The 21857-nt window shown below is 34.2% G+C and overlaps 1 protein-coding gene across 9 annotated transcripts in view; it reads right to left on the reverse strand.

Moving 5' to 3' along the window:
• Nucleotides 1-3272: 3272 nt before the first annotated feature.
• The window catches only part of CARF (calcium responsive transcription factor), a 45264-nt gene continuing 26679 nt past the window's right edge, over nucleotides 3273-21857 (reverse strand). For 6 of the 9 annotated variants that reach the window (XM_037165974.2, XM_037165976.2, XM_053659094.1 and 3 more), the window contains 8 exons: nucleotides 21408-21528; nucleotides 18459-18602; nucleotides 16629-16862; nucleotides 13770-13932; nucleotides 12546-12609; nucleotides 9321-9451; nucleotides 8567-8933; nucleotides 3273-6341 (listed from right to left, as the gene is read on the reverse strand). In XM_037165974.2, the coding sequence (XP_037021869.2) occupies nucleotides 6223-6341; nucleotides 8567-8933; nucleotides 9321-9451; nucleotides 12546-12609; nucleotides 13770-13932; nucleotides 16629-16862; nucleotides 18459-18602; nucleotides 21408-21528 (1343 nt within the window). In that variant the 3' untranslated portion in view covers nucleotides 3273-6222. The remainder of the gene's footprint in view (nucleotides 6342-8566; nucleotides 8934-9320; nucleotides 9452-12545; nucleotides 12610-13769; nucleotides 13933-16628; nucleotides 16863-18458; nucleotides 18603-21407; nucleotides 21529-21857) is intronic. The other 3 variants (XR_005085370.2, XR_005085369.2, XM_053659238.1) reach the window with 3 other exon arrangements.

Below are 21857 nucleotides of genomic sequence, written 5' to 3' on the forward strand. Positions count from 1 at the left end.
TTTAATGTGAAGACCTGATTGGTGTTGGATCAAGCCTGCAAAGCTGATGGGGAAATCTCGAGTCAGGCACCCATCAGACTCCTTCTCACAGAAATGGGCCTGTCTTATATCTTTGCCATGCTCAGCCATTGGCTGGGAGCAGCCTGTGAGAAGCGTAGTTCTTGCACAAGCACCATGGTAGATCCAGAGGACGAAAACTGACCCATTTGTCAACTACTCCACCTATAGTAAGAGCTCTGAGTAGCTCATTTTCACACCTGCCGTAGCCCACCCATTCACTGAACAAATTTATCTCTTCCCACAGGTTCAGGATGCAGGTCTTCCATGGTTTTTGTGAGCCTATCTTCCTGAGGGGTATCTCAGGAGAGATCTCCACCACTGCAGTTGGTCTTTGTGGAGTTACAACTGGTACTCACGTCCTACCTCTTCCAGTAGCTATTCTAATTTCCCTCACCGTCAGCTCTGACCTCACCAGGGCCTGGTGGCTCACTGGAGGCATGACTCAAATGTCAACTCCTGAAGGAAGGGTCTGAGTCATCATATTGTTCCTATGCTGACATCACTGCATGTGTCCACAATAGCGGCTGGAGTACACAAATGGATCATCTGGGCTCCGCCTGTACTCCTACTTCCTCCTACTGAAAATGTCACTCACCCCTGCAAGAATGCTGATGCTGCTTCTTACCTGCTGGTGTCTGAATAAAAGGGCTTCAAAGTGCACTGACAGCAGCCATATCTTGTTGTTCAAAAACAAACAAACAGCCCTGACTAGTGTTGCTCAGTGGACTGAGTGTCCCCCTGCAAACCAAAAGGTTGCCTGTTTGATCCCGTCAGGGCACATGCCTGGGTTGTGGCAAGTGCCAGGTCAGGCAGCGTTCAAGAGGCAACCTATTGATTTTTCTCTAGCACACTGATGTTTCTCTTCCTCTTTCTCCTTTCCCCCTCTCTAAAAATAAAATCCTTTTTAAAAATCTTCAAAAATCTGTATCAAATGTTGCATTAAGCTTGAATATTCCTCCATAGAAACTACTATGGGCAACTGGTGATTGGCAGATTCTTCACAACAATACACCAGCTCATACATCACAGCTTGTGCAGAGGTTTATGGCAAAACATTAAAAAACGCGGGTGACTCAGCCCTGCTACAGCCCAGATTTGCTGCTCACAACTTCTGGCTTGTCCCAAAACTAAAATCACCTTTGAAAGGGAAGAATTTCAGACTGTTGATGAAATTCAGGAAAATATAACAAGGCAGCTGATGGCAACTAGAAATGTGTGAGGTCCCAAGGTACCTACTCTGAAGGGGATTGAGGTGTCATTGCCCTATGTACAGTTTTTCATATTTCTATCTTCTTCAATAAGCATGTCCATGTTTCATTCAGCGTGGATGGACACTTTCTGGACAGGCCTTGTGAGGCCAGGCCACTCCACTTCTAGATGTTTGCCCAACAGACATGAAAGCTCATGTCTATACACAGGCTTTTACACAAATACAGCAGCTTTATTTGTAGTAGCCAAGAATTGTAAAGGACCCAGATGCCCATCAACAGGTGAATGAATAAACAAATTATGGTACTGTCATACAATAGGATACTACTGAGAAGTAAAATGGAATGAATTGTTTATCCTGTGACATAGATAAATCTCAAAATAACTATGCTGACAAGTCAGATAAAAAATATTCATACTATATGATTTAATTTTATGAAAATTTTAAACAAATTGATCTTCAGTGACAAAAGGCAGAACCATGTGTTTGGGGATGGTGGGGTGGGCTTTGGAAGAAGGGAGAAGTGGGGATGATTATAGGAATCTTTTGGGGGTGATGGATATGTTCATTATCTTAATTGTGGCAATGGCTGAATGTATGTATACATATATCAAAACTCATCAAATTGTACATTTAAATATGTGCGTTTTATTTTATGTCAATTACACCTCAGTAAAGATATTTAAAATAAAAACTGCTGGTACTGCCTCCCACTCTCCCCTCTGGTTTTAGAATTTATTTTTTTAGATATAATTAACATATAATATTGTTTAAGTTTAAGGTGTACCATATATATTGATTGATTTAAAGAGAGAAGAGGAAGAGAGAGATTAATTTGTTGTCTCATTTAATTAATGCATTCATTGATTGTTTCTAGTATGTGCTCTGATTAGGAATCGAATCCACAACCTTGGTGTATCAGGACGACACTCTAACCAACTGAGCTACCGGGCCAAGGCTAAGGTATACAGTATACTGGTTTTATAATTTGTGCATTACAATATGATTACCATCATAGTGCTCACTAACACCTCAATCTCATCACATAATTATTTTTTTCATGGTGAGAACAATTAAGACCTAACGTTTGACAATTTTTGAAATTTATAATACAGAATTGTTGACTGTAGTCACTATGCTGCACATTAGATCATCAGGAATTTGGTTGTAAGTTTTCACCCTTAGAGAGTATCTCTCCTGCACTCATATCCATATCACATTCTCAAAGGTTTTCCGTAATACCACAGAATGTATTTAGTGTTCTCATTAATCAGTATAGGACCCATTAATAACTAAGATTTTTTTAAATTCTGATTTTATTCCTGAAGTTTTAAGAATTAACTGAGCAACAAGTATTTCCATTATTTAACAATAGAATTCATAGCTAACATGTATGTGGCAAAAGAACAATAAGGTTTTGTCACTGTGACTACATTAACTAAGCTGAACTGCAGACATTTAGATATCCAAACGATATACTATTTAAAATGTCTGAAGCCTAAATGAGCTGATGGAGTAGAGTAAATGCAAGTCCCCCCCTTCTGGAGGGAGAAAGATTTTATATGGTCCCAAAAAACAGGCAGAAGGGAATTTGAAAAAAAAATAAAAAAGAGAGGAAGACAATTAATGATCCCTCTTTTTAACATACTCCTGTCATTACTCCAAAAATATAAAGCTGTACTTGAAAATGTCACAGTACCAAAATGTGGGGGGAAAGACTTACTTAGCCCTCTCTTCACACATTGTTTTAAAATGTTGATGGTGGGCTGAGTTGAGAATGCTAAATGCATATATACCCCCAAATGTATTGATAACAGGAGTTACTGGTAGTTGTGCTTAAAAACTTTCAGGTTCCAAAGTGAACATAAAATGTACAGTCAAAATTTTCAGATATTAGAGTATTTATTCAACATCTTCAAGATGAACAAAACCACTACTATCCCCCAGGAAAGTATAAAAAGAAAACTAAAAAGTTTAAGGGGGAAAAAACACTGTATTTTAATGAAAAAAAAATTATAACAAGGACACTATACATTAAATTACTATATATACATACACACACACTTTAAAAACCTTTTAAAAAATTCTGGTACAAATTAAATAACATCTTTCTCATACTCACATGATTAAGTAGGTATTTTGACAGAATATAAAGGTGAAATACAAGCTGGCAGGCCTCAAAATTAGAAACTTCAGTGCTAGGACAGATCCCAAAATCTGATTTCTATCACTTTCATGACTTTTAGAAAATATTTACATAGTATAAGACTTACAAGCTTTTTCTTTTAAGTATGTTAACTGCTTACACAGAATATTAGTGCTCAGGAAAATGCCCACATGACAGTGTTTATCTATAATTCATTGTAGTATACATAAAGTTCACTGGGAGACTTGGAACATAAAAACTACAATGAAGAAGCAGGCTCATCTGTAATTATGAATTTCTAAGTGCTTATTTTGAATGTCCAACCGACTGGACATTACAAGGTCCATCACACCTTGTAATACATAATAAAAAAGAGCACTTCTCAGACTTTGCTGTAGAGCTGTTAGGAGAATGCTGAATATAGATACTGAAAATTTTATGCACTTGCATTAAGTACCCTATACATTTTAAAAATAACTAAATATTTAAAATATGTAAACATACGTTTTAAACAGTGATGCCAAGCACCTTTAAAATGCAATACTGATACATTGTGACTGAACATGCATTTAGAGGACAAATGAACTTTTAAAAACTAATTTACAAACCATTTTTAAAGAGCTACTCACTGAAATACTTACATGAAAATATTGATAGTTCCAGTTTCTACCTAAAAACCAAAAGAGTATATAATTAGGGATTTAAACTTCCTTCATGCTTTTTTGTTTGTTTTTTATCTGTGAGGAGGATGCATAGTGACTTTTTGTGCTCATGTTAAAAAAAAAAGACCAGTATCAGAAGAGACACTCATGGAGAATAATGTGAGAGGAATATTTTTAAACTATGTTTTGTTCCTGGTCAAGTGCCAAAGTCTGAATCTTTGGGCATGTCTCATCCTTATCTGAAACGGACTAAAGTTTGTATCTCAACAAGCATTTCTCCTTAGCAACTCAACATCAAAAAATAAAGGAATGTTTCTAAAGAAATACAGTTCAATTGGTAAAATATTTAATAATCAATTATTTTCATTAATGAGAGGTGAAGGTCTATTATATAAAATCTTTTAAAAGTTTCCATAAAAACTAGAAATAACAAATAAAAAACATTACCTATAATGCAACACTAAACTATAAATTAATTTGGACTTATTCCCTTTAAGTACACACAGACTAAGAGAAATCTGCGTTTGAGGTAATTAATAGTTGTGTTTAACTTAGCATAACATAACAGATTTGGCAGCCTAACTCTATAAATGCCCGCAGCAAATATTTTCATTTCTTAGGAAAATGATAAGCAAGTCTTATTAAAAATTATATATGTAACTGAATATTAACTTTGCATTAAATGTTTAAATAATAAATTTTATATTAAGTAGGATATATATCTAAAGGGCAAAGAATTTTTAAATTCCACCCACTTCTAATATAACAGTGTTTTATAATGATACATATTGTAAACTGGAAACTATTAAAGTGAATTTAGAACGGGAGATTAGACTTATAAAAGCCAAAAAACTCATATTTGTGTAAAGTATTATTGTTAAATTTCATATTATATTCCACATGCTTTGAATATTAAACATTAAAATCCATTTGAAATCCTTGTTACTTTTAAATATATCCACAGATGGTCTCCGGGGGACAGGTGCGGGGAGGAGGTCTTTAGGTTGATTTCTTGACAGTTATAATTGATGTTTCTAGTTTACCAACCTTCTAGAAAACAGAAGCTGATATTCAGTATTTGAAGTAAATATACTTACTCAACAAGCAAATATATATAACACATCAGTTGTTATAAGTTTTAATATAAACTAAATTTTAAAATGTAAGTACTTACCTTGAAGTACTATAAATTCTAATACCATCATTTCAGTAAGAACTCTGGCATAAAAAAATAAATACAACTCAAATTCTTTTTTAACCAGGGCTGAATCTTCAATATAAAATAGGAAAAAAGTTCTCTGCTGATATCAAAAAATTCCCTAAATTATCTGTAAACACCCTGAAATGTTATTATTCTTTCAGAATTCTCTCAATTTCTACTATATTTTTCTACCCATAAGTAGAATTGTACTATAATACTGCATAATCCATGCGATATATATTTATTTCTGTTGGTTATTTGATTAATTTGAGTAAAATTCTCAGTACTTACCAAGATCCTTTACATTTCTACTAGATGACCATTAGTAAGCTAATGGTTTGTAGTTGCAAGGATAAAGATCAGAATGGAAGAAACTAAAATGCAACAACAGTTTCCACAGATGTCAATGCTGGGCTTTGTATTATGAAGTGAAATCTATTGTTTTATCTTTCCAAATGAGACAGATTACAAATCTTCTCTCACCTGTCTGCCAATGTAAAAAGATTTTTCACAACTTCAAATACGGAATAAGTTCTTTTAGAAATGAAAAAAAAAAGTCATCACACACACACATACACAGTTTGGGGGGGTTGTTTTGGTTTTTTTTTTTCATTTTTTAAGAGCCAAAATGGGTTAGTTCCAGGGGATAAGTTCGATAACTATTGGTGTTCAGGCTCTATTATCAGGGATAAGTTCAGAGGATCTTTTGAAATACTGGCCTTGCCAGGCACTCAAAAAGCATAAGAATTATACAAAAAGGTGTAAAATATCTCTTAAGGTAAAAATATGGGATTGGCAACAAATATATCAGTTTTAAATCAAAGTTGCTTATTGAACCAGTCTTCTGTCCACTTATCACACTGCTGAGTTTAACAATATTCACCTTCTTTTCTATGACATCAGAAGTCACCAGAGTTGTACAATTATGAAAAGCTTCAATAATTTATGTAGCAGATAATTTCTTACAGTCCAAACGTTTTTTTGCTTCCATAGACAATGCTGGTTCTTTGGGTTCTTGCTTAACTTGATTCACAGAAATGGTACCTTCTGGATTTTCTTCAACTTTAAAACCAAACATAAAAGAAAAACCAAGAAGGTTAATGTAAACTGTAACACTGGGATCTTCAGAATTATATGAATTTAAAAGCAAAGCATAAAACAGTCATTTGGAAAAAAGGACCAACTAATTTAGAAAAGCAGTTGATGTTTTTGGGAATTTAGTGCCTCTAACATCTTAATAGTCATTCATGTTAAATTCCTCCAATATGATGCTAGCAACAAACAGATGACACAAGAAAACTATGTAAGTTATTCTCCTCTAAAAAAACTTTGACAAAAAGCAGTCTATAATTTTATAAAATTAGAGGAATAACAAAAATTTAAACATACTTGTCTTTAAAAGCATGTGTAAATAAAAGTCAAGAAGTCTCCCATTATTTAAAAATGATTTGTTTCACAAACAGCAGACACAGGTATCACACGCTCATAGATGTGTTATCATTCCTACATGGTTTCCACATATGGCCAAATATTAAGAAAAATGTCCCCTCCTTAAAGAAACTTCACTACTTAAGTACTTAGAAAAATATACCACATCTTACATGATAGCTCTGCACAAGCTATGTGTTTGCTTATCTAAAATATTTCTGAATGGCCCTGGCTGGTGTAGCTCAGTGGATTGAGCAAGGGTCTGCGAACCAAAAGACCGCAGTTCGATTCCCTGTCAGGGCACATGCCTGGGTTGCAGGCCAGTTCCCTGCAGGGGCCTGTTCCCAGCAGGGCATGCACCAGAAGCAACCACACATTGATATTTCTCTCCTTCCCTTCCCATCTAAAGATAAATAAATAAAATTTTTAAAAAATTAAAAAATAAAATAAAATATTTCTGAATGCACTTACCACTCTGATTTCAAAGAACTTATGACCAAATTAACCTAAGTGTAGCACAGAGGTGGAGTATCTAAGATAAAATCTTTCTCTCTCCTTCTCAGGAATGTCAGATTTGCAGCTGCCATAGGGAGTTGAAGTTAAAGGGGCTATATCTGCTCAGAGTAGTGGTGTTAAACACACCTAAGGCTTGTCACATATAGGTGTGTTGGAGTTTAGCCCAAGCCAAAGGGAAAACCAGTAGAGGGTGAATTTAAATGACCTTGAGAATATTCTGGTGAAACTGTCCCTCATATAACGAGCTAACTTGACAAATCATGCAAGTTTAGATTCATAGAGGGTTTCCTTTAAAGCAATCTGAATTAGAGATCCCAAAAGTACTTTGGCACAATTCAGAGGGAAAAAGCACCTTAGAACAGAAAAAGCTTCAGAGACAGATAGATCTGAGTTTAAATTCCTTACTTGTCTGTTACTTAATATATGTGATCTTTAGGCAATCACTTTAATTCTTTGAGCCTTGGTTTTCCCATCTGTAGAATGGGGACACCATCAACTATTTTTATGGAGTTGTGGGATTAATTCGAGTATATTCCTTTTCTGTCTCTTCTACTAAAGTTCCTTGGTAGTGACAACTGCCACAGCCCTCTGGATAAATTTTCCTAGGAGGAATACTTCCAGTAAGTTTAAAAGATGATGAATCTTTTCTGGAAGGAACTATCTCACACTTTTCCTTACCCAGAAGACGAGGAAAGATATGTATTCTAAGGATAATTGCTATGAAGATTTTGCTTTTAAAGCAAACTGCAAGTCTTTTTCCACAAAAGTGCCCAATCCAGAGTAATTGGTAGGGAAAGAAGTGACACAGGTCAAGTAGTAGTTAGCAATGTGTCACTATGTTGACTGGGTTAATTACAAAGTGAAGGTAAGTAACAAAGTCATGTATTAAACTCAAGTCCCCAATTCTTACTAGTTCCCTTTTAATTTCCATGGAACTCAACACTTAAGTCAGTAACTTAAAATTTTTCTTCTAATCTTTATATCTGCCCACTTCATTCTATTTTCATTATGTGTATATTAATTTTTCCATAATATTCTTTATACTAAAAAGTTTCTCTTTTCTTTCATTTTCTCATGCATTCTAAAATGATCTTTCTGATCTGACATCACCACAGATTTTCTGTGTAAAATTAGGTACAGAATAAATAATTACAACAGATAAAAAATTAAGTTTATAAGTTATTAAAATTTATGCTCATGAAAAATTCCCTTTTTCTCACAGTTTTACTTGGCTTATTAAAAATTTATGAACCCACTGAGTAGAAATGATAGTTTTTTTCCATAGTGTAATAGTGATGATGGTCCATAAAGTTTTTTTAAAAATCATAACGATTTTAACTTACTAAGAGCTGGGTGGTTGTCTATAATCTGTATTGGAATGGTCTGCCCATTCCCCAACAGAATCCGATGAACACTTCCTTCCAGATTCTCTGCATCCTCAACATCTCCAACGTCCACCAGCTGATCCACTGCAACTAGATTTTGATCTGGTCCTGAAAGGTTCCCCCCAGTAGAGGCAGTACTGTTTTGGGTTAGGCATGTATCTGTTTGAAGGTTCTGACTTTGACCAAGCTGTAGAGAATTATTATTCATTATAGCACTTCCTATTGAATCCAGAAGTCTTGAAGGACTGGAGGAGGGGTGGTTATTTACTGGTATCAGAGCCGGTGATCCATCAGGAGAAGCGAATCTTGGTTGCAACTGTAAACCCTTTTAAAGCAAAAAGAATTACATCAAAATGTTTGAATTTACTATGTAAATTCTCACAGAATACATTATTCTTTTGATAAAAAATCAGAATAAAATATAGGAGTATAGTTAGTAACAAGTATTTAGTGAGGACAGAAACAAGAACCAAAGGAAAAGTAATACAACTAAATTTTATTGCATGCATAGTCAACTCAAACATTTTCAAAACATGTTGTTTAAATTATTATGTTAAATCAAGATACAAAAAGCTAGGATATTAATAATGAAAATATATTTGATCGTTATTATAATTCTATAATAATTTTGTAAGATCCCTAAGAGAAGAAGAAGGGAGATGGAAGAAGAAAGAAAAGGGCCTCAAATTTGGCTATTATACTGGATTTCTACCTGTAGTTGTGTGAATATTTTTGGCTGAAATGAAGAAAGTGAGGAGAGCAAGTGGGCTGGTTCTGGTGACAAATAATTCCTTTTCCGATTTGTTTCCTCTTTAGTGGTAGTTGATTCTCCTGGTGAATTTCCTAAATTATATAAAAAATAAACTATTAAAACAAAAAATGTTATTATTTCAAGGATACTACACTTTATTAAAGCCCTATGAGAATCAGAATAAAAAAATAAGGTCAAATGTTTGAAAAGACATTAAGAAGTTACCTATCCACTATTTCCAGAACTTGGTATATAATCAGAATCACTATAGGAACTCTAAAAAAATATAAAATCTTAGGTTCAACCTCCACTAAATTTAATATATATATAAGGATATATATTAAATTCAGTATATATAGGATGGAGTATGAAATAATTTTTTTTCATTGAAAGACTCTACATCTATAACTGTAATCAAGTCCATTTTCCATGCCATGATTCTGGATTATACCTAAACTTCTCTAGGATGGATTTAAGCACTGGCTTTTTTCTATAACTTTCAACATGCTATTTAACACAATTTTTAAATTTCAGTTTCCTCATCTGTAAAATGAGGACAATAAGAGACTCTTCCTCAAAAGACTACTGAGGAGATTAAACATTACTCTCACATTTCTTTGCTTCTTCATTTCTAATTGTCCTTCTACTTCACTCTGCTACTATTACCATGGTCATACCGTGGACTATTCTACATCTAAAATCTCCAATTCAAACATCCCATTCTCTGCTCACCACCTCTTAGTATCCTAGGCATTTTGCTCAGGTACTCCACTACAATTGTTCTTCAGCCTCATGTAAACTTCCAGTCAATTTCTTAAGATAAAATTCTTTCCCCATCTAGCTTGTAAATTGTAATTTTAGTCACATTCTTGCAAATATCCCAATCTCGATCGCCTCTCTGTCCTTTGGTCATACCTACCTACCTGGTGAAATCCTGACTCTGGATGAAAATGGCTTCCACTTGCCTGTACATGTGAAGCCAAACGCCACTGAAGAAACTCACTGCTACTAACACCAATCCATGATCATGGACATTAACCTGACTGTCACCTATATCTGACAACCTTACAATGTTTCCCTTACTTTATATTAGGGATGATATCTAATCTCCATTTTCCTAAACTCTTGGCCACCCTTCCTGAGATCTCTCACTCTCAGCACTCCTACTTATAAAAAGAAGCTATCAGATAGAAATCTCCTCAGTTTCCCATCACCAAGGCTATCAAGTACCCTCATCTTCAGCTATTTCTCAGATTGCTCCTGTCTTACATCTTCCCTCAACCTCATATTTCCTTCACAGTAAACTTCTTGAAAAAGTGGTCCACACTGCCCTGGCTGTGTGGCTCAGTTGGCTGGAGCAACACCTTGTACCAAAAGGCTGCAGATTCAATTCCCAGTCAGAGCACATACCTAGGTTGCAGGTTCAATCCTCAGTTGGGGTGTGGGAGGCAAGAGATCAATGTTTCTCTCTCACATCAATGCTTCTCTTTCTCTCTCTCTTCCCCTGCCCTCCTCCCTCCCTCCCTTTGTCCCTAAAATCAATAAACATAACCTCTGGTAAGGATTTTTTAAAAAGAGTGGTCCAAAAAATAAATAATAAATAAAATAAAATAAATAAACTAAACTAAAATAAAAAAATAAAGAGTGGTCTACATTGTCTCGACTTCTTCATTCACCTCCCATTTGCTCCTCAACCACCTCATATGGCTTCTTTCCAATCCACTCTATTGAAAGGGCTCTGATATGCAAGCTTTCCAAACCTGACCTCAAGATCTTTTTTACTCTGCCCTGTGGCCACCAATACCTAGTCTGATGTCAGTGTTGCTAAGCTCAGTAAACATCACTGTCAGTCAGTTGCTCGTGGAAGAAATTCAAGAGTCATTCTATATCATTCCCACTCTTTACCTCTTGTATCTATTCAGTCAGTAACCAAGGCCCTTGAGTTCTTTTTACAGTAACTCTTAATTAAATCTTTCCAACTCCAATATAAATGCTACCACTGTAGTTAAACCACTGTTGCCTTTCAAATGGACAGCTCCTCAATCTGTTTTGCTTATCCAGTCTTATCTCTAAGTTCCCTGAATATGACAAACTTTTTCTTGTTTAGCCTTAGAACATGCTACTCTTCTGACTGTCAAATTCCTATTTTTCAGTTCTTAGTTTAAAAGTCACTTTTTCAAGTGTCACTTTCCTAGTCCCTGAATTAAGTTTTCACAATTTTGCTATTCCCACACAATTTTGCAAAACTATGTCATGGCACTTTTCCTAATAATAATTAATTAGACTATATTTATTTACTGTCTTTTCCTCTTGCTAAACTTGAAAATTAAATGAAGAAATATATGTTTTCTTTTTTATGCCCGGTATTTATCACAGTGAGTGAAGTATGTGCAGAACAAATGAATAATGCTAAAGAATTTGAAAGTTATTCTGTAGGCAGTGACTCAAAGGTTAATAAGCCTAAGAATAAAGAAATTATTGCATTGCATGTAGTTCTTGATAAACTTATTCTAAAGCATTTATTTAGGTATCAACTTTTTAGCAAGTATTATGCTATGAATTAGGTGTATTAATTTGAATAAAATATAATCCTTGCCCCCGAGAAGCTCAAATCATAATAAAAGATACAGATGTGTAAAAAAAAGAATACCATGTAAAATGAAGGAGTAAATACAAAAGAGTGAATACCTAACTTTATACAAGGGGTAAAGTTAAGAGTGCACTTAAAGCCGAAGAGATTGTTATCTGAGCAGTGAGTGAAATCTGCCACACAGAAGAGGAGAAGAGACATTTCCAGAAGAGAGAACAAAAGAAGAGAGAAATGAGATTGGGCTTTGAGAGAACACAGGAACACAGGAGTAAGAACATAGGAGTAAGAACACATGAGAAAAAGCAAACAACAGAAAAGGAATAATAATTCCTGATCACAGTATTTTAGGGTTAGTACTATTGGAACTAGCCTAACTTTAGTAAACTGTGCTAATAATCAGACTCAAAATTCCATCATAAAGAAGCATTATGGCTAATTATAAGAGGAAATTTAAATAGCTGGAATTATTTTGATAAGTTCCAACACAGTTGCTCTTGTCTCTATTATCCATAAAATTTGATGAGATAGTATTTTAAATGTCTTCCAACTTTAACATTGTTTGATTTTATATTTTAAAGGTATTTAAGATAACCTACCTTCTGCAAATGTAACTGTCACAGTCTCTCTGAGAATATTCCCACTGTCTGAAGTCCACTGGAGCTAAAAAGGGAACATTCACTTCAGTAAAATACTGGAAAATATTTTAAACCATCAATACAACTGTCATATTTTATTTTCATAGTATAATTATATTTTTTCTATAATTACTCTCTTCAGTTGTTCATATTCTCAATGCACAAGTATACTTCACTATTCAAATACATTAGTTTCCTAAGTTCAGATAGCAAGACTTTGACTAGCAAGTGAAAGTGGCAAGGACCATTGCTTACTAAACCAATTTTCGTTCCTGAAGTTTGGATAGCGAATAATTAAGAGTTCTGGATAGCCCTGGCTGGTGTGGCTCAGTGGACTGAGTGCCAGCCTGTGAACCAAAGGGTTGCCTGTTTGATTCTCAGTCAGGACACATACTTGGGTTGCAGGCCAGGGCCCCAGTAGGGGGTGCAAGAGACACAACCACACATTGATATTTCTCTTCCTTTCTTTCTCCCTCCCTTCCCCTCTCTCTAAACATGAATAAATAAAATCTTTAAAATATATATACTGGAGAGCAAAGAATAGTAGCTCTAGCATAATATATATCTAAATCTATTCAGCTACTGAATTTAGATAGTAAAAATGTGGAAAGCAAAATATATTGCTGCTGAGATTTTAATGCCGTAACACTGCCTGCATTACAATTAGTATTTTCTGGGTAATTATAATAATCTCTTCAGAGTAGGAAAAATTCTCAAAGAAATGACGAATACTCAGGGGGAAAAATACCACAGTATGAGATAACACTAATATCCATAGATGGCATATAGAACTAACATTATTAATTTGTTTATTCAAGTCTAAACTATTCTTCTTAAATGTACATATCTACTTAAAGAGGACAAGATAGACACAGCATGTAATCAATAAATGCCTATTAAGTGAATAGGATATACTTTTTATAGAGATAAACTATGTTGATTTTTAAATAAAGATTACCATTGTTATTATAAGTCAGAGTTGGAAACCTACTGGTTTTTCTTGTGAGGATAATTAAAAAAATTTAGTCAAATCATCATTTAAGAATTCATAGTATTTACATTTTAGGAAAAAATACCCCTATTTTTCTTACATCATAGTTATTTTCATAGCCTAGCAGCAAACCAGCACTATCATATTAGTCCAAATAGTAATAGGAGTTAAAAAGATTTGATACTAAAACATACCGTTGCTGGAATAATCTCTGAGTTGTAAACATTATCTCCATTTCTCAAAGATTTCTGTACTTCATGGATGTGATTTTTTATATCATTTACAGTTGGAAAAAAGGATAAATTATGTCTTTCAGGTACCTCATCAGGTTTGAACAGCTCCCTTTCCACAAATTTTCTGTGCAGAATATGAAATGGAACAAAACATAAGTAAATCTAGCAATTTACTTTAGATCACATGAGAGATGGTTCTCTTTTAGCATAAACTTGTGTAAACATGGTTTACACCTTTACAAGTGGTTTATATATTTCAGTTTTTAATTTTTGTCCATACATTAAATCATAGGATTCATGCAGATTAAAGAAATGTAGTATTTACATTGGTTAAACAACTGTGTATCTTAGAATGAGCTTTAGATTTTTATGAATTTAAAGGAATCACTATTTTCCCTTTTTTTATTCTTACTCGACATTTTTTCATTGCTGTCAGAGAGGAAGGGACAGAGAGGAACATCAATACAAGAGAGAAGCATCAATTAGTTGCCTTCAGAACACTCCGGACTAGAGATCACACAAGCCTGGCCAGAGGATGGTACTCGCCTGGACCAGGGATTGAACCTGTAACCCTTTGGTTAACAGACGATGCTCCAACCAACTGAGCCACACCAGCCAGGGCAAAGGAATCATTATTTTCAACTTAAGCATAGTTTTGAATGTTTACTAGGTCAGGCACTATAAATCAAGTATTTCCTTTAAGCCTTACTATAATCCTTGGAGGTACAATTAGCATTCTCACTTTACAGATAAGAGAACTGAGTACTGCCACAGTTCTGTAATTTGCCCAAAATTATATGCCCACTTAGTAAGTAAAAGAGCTTGGGCCTACACTCAGGTTATCTGCGTAAATATTGTTATATTCCTTCCAAAAGGCATCAATTAATACCACATAAAGTCTAATCTGCTTACCCTGGCCAGGTGGTTCAGTTGGCTGGAGTGTCATCCCCTATACCAAATGGTTGCGCTTCTGAGCCCTAGTGGAGCATGTATGGGAGACAACTGATTGATGTTATTCTCTCACATCAGTGTTCCCCCCTCCCCCAACTCCCTCTCTCTTTCTCTCTCTCTCTAAAATCAATAAAAACATATCCTTAGGTGAGGATTAAAATTTTTTTTGAGGCAGGGGAGAGCAATCGGGGAAAATTGGGACATCTGCAATAAAACAATAATTTTTTAAAAAAACAAAAAAAGAATTTAAAAAGTAAAGATTTTATTTTACCTTAAATTTTTTTTGAAAAATATGATCTGCTTGCACTTTACAAGCATACAAAAGATAGAAATAGAAGGCAGCGTTGCCACATAACTGTATAAAAATGGATACATAAAAGAAATGATCAAGTTATATATATAAATAGATTATATATACTATATATATAACATTATGTTCAGTAGACTGTAGAACAGAGCTATAACATACCCTAGTTCTTAAGGTTCAGGTTTTGTAAATAGTGGATGGTTTTGCCAAGTTCTAGTTCTATTCTAACAATGTCTCGATGGAAATATAAAATGTTTAAGAAATCTGCTAAATAAAAAAGTAGTGTATTAATTAAGAAATAATTCATGAAGCCCTAGCTAGTGTGGCTCAGTTGTTTGGAGCAACGTCCTGTAAACTGAAAAGTCTTGGGTTCGATTTCTGGTCAGGCACATGCCTAGGTTGCGGGTTCAGTCCCCAGTCAGGGCACATATGACAGGCAACCAATCAATGTTTCTCTCTGGCATCCATGTTTCTCTCCTCTCTCTCTCTCTCTCTCCTTTCCCCTCTCTATAAAATCAGTAAGCATGTCCTTGAGTGAGATTTAAAGAAAAAAAAAAAAGAAAAAGAATTCATGGAAATACTCACTGTGTTATTCAGATCAGATCATGCAATAACCAGTACAAACAAGGTCAGTTAGGTTCCAGAAATACCAGCAATGAGCACAAGCTGTAGAGTCAGACCTAAATTTCGGTTCTGCCTCTACTTCTTAAGCTAGTTAACCTCTCTGAGTCTCCCTTTTCTCATCTGCAGGTCAGGGACAAATATACGAACTTTATAGTCCTAAGAATAAATGAGGTCATGCATAGAAGGTGCCTAGCACAATACCTGGTACACACTGACTACATGACAATAATAGTTAATTATTATATCCTGAGTATCAATAAAATTAGTCAGGACTGCTACATAAGAGCTTTCATAGACAAAGAACTATCTATATTCTTTTGTTGTAACAAAATTTAATTTTATTTCAAATAGCTTCTAATACCTTGGCCTAGAGATTTTAAAATCTTTGATTCTGCATAGATGTTTTTCTGCAAAGGCATTTATTACATAATTCAATTCATATACCATTTAGAAATAGTTCAATCTGGCAAACCTGTATATGGAATATCTTAAATGATATTCCATATCATTTAAGATAAGTAAGTCAAATCATTATATGGCTTGCCAAGCATCTGCTGGAAAATGATCAGCTAATATTAAGATTTTTAAAAATACTTTATTTATTTTTAGAGAGAAGGGAAGGGAGGGGGAAAGAGAGGGAGAGAAACATCCATGTGCAAGAGAAACATCAATCAGCTGCCTCTCACACACCCCAACAGGGTTTTGCATGCCCCCAAAGGGTCACCTGTCCCGAACCCAGGCATGTTCCCTGACTGGGAATCGAACCAACTTTCAGTATGTGGGGTAATGCCCAACCCACTGAGTCACACCAGTCCGGGCAATAAGATTTTAATAAATTAATATATATTCCTTATCTACTTTAATTGCATATATCCCAGGAATATTTATAATGTTAATATTTAAAGTAACAAAAATGGAAAACATTGTTTCTACTGTACCTTAGCTGTTTCCTTACTGCATACACTTGTTCTATTCCCTGTGATACTAATTCTTGAATCTTCTGTGCTACTTGAGGATGCAGACGTGAGGGTAATGTACAGTTCTCATCTCTAACTGTAGTTTCCTCTTCTTCAAGAGACGGCACAGGAAAAGGGGAGGGTGACAAAGGGAGGGAGGGAGTCTCTAATTCATGATACTGATGAGCTTGCTGTGTAGGTAACTGTACATACCACCTGACAAGAGAAAATATTTAAAATTATATTACTAGTCAAAGGCAAGAATCATAATTACCTATGTTAATACTCATTAAGAGAAGGAATACTCTTTTAAGAAAAAATTTATATCATATCATATAGAATACAAATTCAAAATGTACTCTGCTTAACTCTTCTAAGATTGGCTTTAAACCCAATTAATACAAATTTTGTTTTGCTTTGTTTTTTTTACAGACTTTTTACTATGGCCCAAACATTAAAGAGGGTAGAGGATTTAAGTATATATGGAAATGGTATTTTAAATCTCATATTAAGTAAATTTCACCTCAGAATAATGACTTTTTACATCATCTTTTTAAATGTACATTTTCCCATTTTTCTACCACTTTGTTTCCAGATTACAACTTCTGTGTTTTACCTATTATCCTTCCAACCAAAGAAGGGATATAATTCAGTATATCGAAACTGAGCTACGTGGGAGAATCTTCTCTGACAGGAGCCCCGTGAACTGTCACTAGAGCAAGCACTGCAGCTCCTGTTATCCCAATGAGCAAGACAATGAACTAAAAGGCAAATACAGGTCTCTCGTACAGTAGGGCACTGCAAAAACACTAATGCTAAGAAAATAAATTGACCTACTAGGATGCTGTTTTAATATACTTAGGCAAGATGCTTGCAATGACTGATATTGCATGAAATGGAGCCTACATAAAAATCATCCGCAATGTTCTCCAAACTAAATGATCTCATTATTGACTCGACTCATTTTTCACCTATATGAAAGTTTTTTTTTAAGATTACACACAAACTATGGTCCATACTCTTAACCATACACAATTGCAAATTGTGCAATTGTAAATTTTTCACCTGGGCTGGCATATAAAAGAAAATAAGAAAGAAAGCTAGTATTACTTCTTAAGACCTCAGGGAGACAAATATATGGTGATGGAAGACAATTTGACTTTGGGTGGTAGGCATACAATGCAAAATACAGATCACATATCACAGAAATCTACACTTGAAACCTATATAATCTTATTCACCAATGTCACCCCGATAAATTTAATTAAAAAATTAAATTAAATTAAATATTTTAAATGACTGTAGTATAAAAGATATAAAATAAAATTTTATGTAGGGGTTCAATTTCATTTCTGGCTGCCACAAGTAGTCCAAGCTGGGTTAAAAAATATTCAGGTAACTGCAAATATGGCTCCTAGTAAATGTCTGAAACAAAGTACTAAATATATAGTGAAATGTGTTGCTAAGAAAGTATTTGTCATTTTGGAAAAGAAAATTCTATATGACACACAGAATTCTTTGGTCAAACGCAGCCAAGACATCTGTCTGATAAACTCAATGGCCTATACAGTGGTAAATTACTTTAATACCTAGGGAACTACTAGTGAGAGATCCACCTTATAAAAACCACCTTTAAACATTTTTTCACTGTATTTTTTCATTACCATTTAACCCCGTTATACCACCCTTCCCCTATAAAATCAATTTCTTAAAATAAATTAGAAACCATAATTATAATTTTTCTTACAGAAGAAATTCTTGCAAATGGAGCTAATTAATTTATAAAATAAAAGAACTATATAAATGTCCTACCTAAGAACACCACCAGCATCTACCAAGTTCTTCTTTAGCATGTTAAAGGCTTTCTCTTGCTCCATTCGGATTATTTTCTTATCAACTTTGGGGTCTGTGGGAACTCTATATTCAGGAAACTTTTGTACCTTTTTAATGTAAATTCTTTTTATAAGGGAAAAAAAGAATTTTTCATTATATTGTAATCTTAAAAGAACCTAATTTATCAAACAGAACTTTATTGGAAGCATTAATATTCAGAAAAAATTCCATTAATCTAGAAAGCATTCAGAAGATTACATAAAAGATATGCTACACTCTCAGTGCATCATAATACTTAACAAGTTAAAAATGATCATGACTTCAGTAAAAATATCTAAACATTTCTGGATATTAGCATTTTTTTCTAGATTTGCCACTTCTCTATTCTCCTGAAAACCATGAACACCTCATACCTGGGCTATTTTAATAGCCTACTTCTGGGCCTCTAGACATCCGATCTCAATACTAAAATCCACTTAATACATCAATGCCACAGTGATTCTTCACATATGTACTACTCTACTAAAGAATCTATCTGTCCTTTAATCAAGTAAAATTTCTTGGCAGCATTCAAGGCATTCCATGTGATTCTAGCTTATTTACCTAATCTTAATTTCAATTACTTTAAATATAAAATTGCTTTTCCTATGAAATTTATCATCTTAATGAAAGAAACATCCTTCCTTCTCTGATACCAAATATATAATCATGCCATATCTTCATGTATATAGTTCTCCTCGCCTATACTATTTTTCCTTTAATTCCCTATGTATCCAAATTCAATCTAAACTTCAGCATCCAGGCTTTCTTAGCTAAGTATTTTCTTTGCTATTAATGAGTTTGCATGGATATATTCCCTCTGAAGACAGGTAATCCATAATATACTATCACGTTCTCAGAAAGTTTTTGTTTACTGATCTACCCCAACAACATTTTAAGTTCCTCATGTTTAAATAAAATCTAACACCTTTTTTAGCCGCCCTCTTTCCCATGGCACCCAATATAGTTGCAGGGTACAGAGTAGATACTCATAAAGTACTTATAGAATAAAATAGAATAAAATGGTTTCTTCACATACAGAGCTTTTCTCCCAAGTCACATGTAAAGTTTTAGATTTATTACCATATGTAAAAATCAGCTGAAACCTCTGTTTCATGGTCAAGTTTAAATACGACCTAAAGCTAACTTGATCAGATTAAACATGAAAAGTCTTCTGAACTGGACTCAAAAACTTGAGAATGCTGAGGTTTGTGATATAAGATATGATGTTAAAATGTTTCAAATATCAACCAAGTCCAACATTTACATTATCTTTTAAAAATTTTATTGAACCTGATAATATAAAACATTTTCAATGTCTGAAAAAAGAATATTATATAAGACATTATAAAAATATTTTATTGGTTCACATTTTTCATTCTCACCCACAGCAATAATAACTCCATAGTCCTACTGTACCTAAAACTTACTATGTTGGTCTCATACATTGCTGCTATGACCACAATTGGTAAAAATTTCTCTAAAAAGCAACTTTTTTTTCAAATGTCAAATTTTTTAAAAAACCACCATCTTTTCCCTAGCAATAACATTTCAAGGAATTTATCCTAGTGATATAGCTGCACAAGCATATAAAGAGGTACAAAGTTATTGGGCTGGCTAAACAGTTGATTTAGTTTCTTCCATACGATGGCTCTAGTAGCACGTTTTTTCTGTACAATAGCTCCAGTGGTGCTTAGTTGTCGTTAACTCGTTTGATACAATTTTGTTAAACTGTATTGTGACAGCTGTCATGTCAGTCTGCATTTTTAAAAAAACTTATCAAAATTGGTGAATTTGTGTGCAGCCACTTTAATATTGAAGATGGAAGAAAATATACAAATTTTCAGCATATCATGCTTTATTATTTCAAGAAAGGTAAAAACACAACTGAAACTAAAAAAAAAAAGATTTGTGTCATGTATGGAGAACGCATTGTGACTGACTGAACGTGTCAAAAGTGTTTTGCAAAATTTCTTAGTACTGTTGGCATTTTAGCCAAATAATTTTTTCCCATGGGGCTGTATTAGGCATTGGAAGGCGTTTAGCAGAACCTCTGGCCTCTACCCACTAGAAGCCAATAGCGGGAAACAGTCAACATAATCAAAATATCCAAATCAATAAAGTTACTGGTAAAAATGAAAAATGTGTCTTTTATTTTACAGAAAAAACTAAACAGACTTTTTGGCCAACCCAATATTAACTGCAGCAATAATAAAGAAATAAAGCATACAGGTCCATCATTATGGGCCTAATTAAGTAAATGATAATTTGTCCATAAATAGACTATTATATAACTATTAATAAGAAGGAACCATGAAACTAATATCTTGTATGTTAACTATATTTCAATTTTTAAAATATTTTTAAAAAGAAATGAGTGATTTTATGTACTCATTATGGCAACTTTGGCAACTTTGAGATAGATTTGGAATGAATTAAGGCAAAGTATACAGTAGTATATGTTATTACATTCAAACTACTATGAAGCTTAATAGCTGTGCAGTAAATAATCAAAATAGGCATTCAGAATGAAAATAAATCAATGTGAATTCATAGCGCAAAAAATGGTACACTACTACCTAAACTTTAAGGAAAGGAAACATTAATAAGCTTTACTAAGATCTTTTACATTTATGAGGGTAAAGGAGAATATATGTGTGTGTGTGTGTGTGTGTGTGTGTGTGTGTGTGTGTGTGTGTACGCATATACACAGAATATCTATGTAGGGTAACTCAAGAAACTGGTAAGAGTTGTTGCCTTAAAGAAGAAGTAGGGGTAAGAGGAAGCTCAGATTTCACTGTGTATTTTTCTGGAGCTGCTTAAACTTCAAAAAGTGTATATTAGCTATTCAAAAATAAGTACTTAATAAAAAAATAAAAGAAAGCTTACCGGGCTGGACAAGTGGCTTTGTAGAGCTGACAAGACCTGCTTTCCTGCTCATTGATTTTTTTTAACTGGAAACCTTTTCTCCTTGGCCCATACTGACACTCCATTACCACGGCTCTACTCCCTGTGGGCCAAAACCAACTATTGATATTAAATCAAGTATCCATCTGTTCTGGATACTAGATTAAAAATAACTTGGTGGTAGCAATGTCAAAATCTGTATTGTCATTAAAGCACTTTAGAGAAAGAACACAGCAATAAATCTTACTAAAATAAAATGTACAAACAAGCCCCAATTGGTATGGCTCAGTGGGTTGGGCACTGTCCTGCAAACTGAAACGTTGCCAGTTTGATTCCCAGTCAGGGCACATGCCTGGGTTGTGGCCTGGCTCTGGTTGTGGCACATGGTGATAAACAACCAATCAGTGTTTCTCTCATACACTGATGCTGCTC

This window comes from Artibeus jamaicensis, unplaced genomic scaffold (genome assembly GCF_021234435.1).
Source record: "Artibeus jamaicensis isolate MK-2021 breed Jamaican fruit bat unplaced genomic scaffold, CSHL_Jam_final contig_1015, whole genome shotgun sequence".
Classification (NCBI taxonomy): domain Eukaryota; kingdom Metazoa; phylum Chordata; class Mammalia; order Chiroptera; family Phyllostomidae; genus Artibeus; species Artibeus jamaicensis.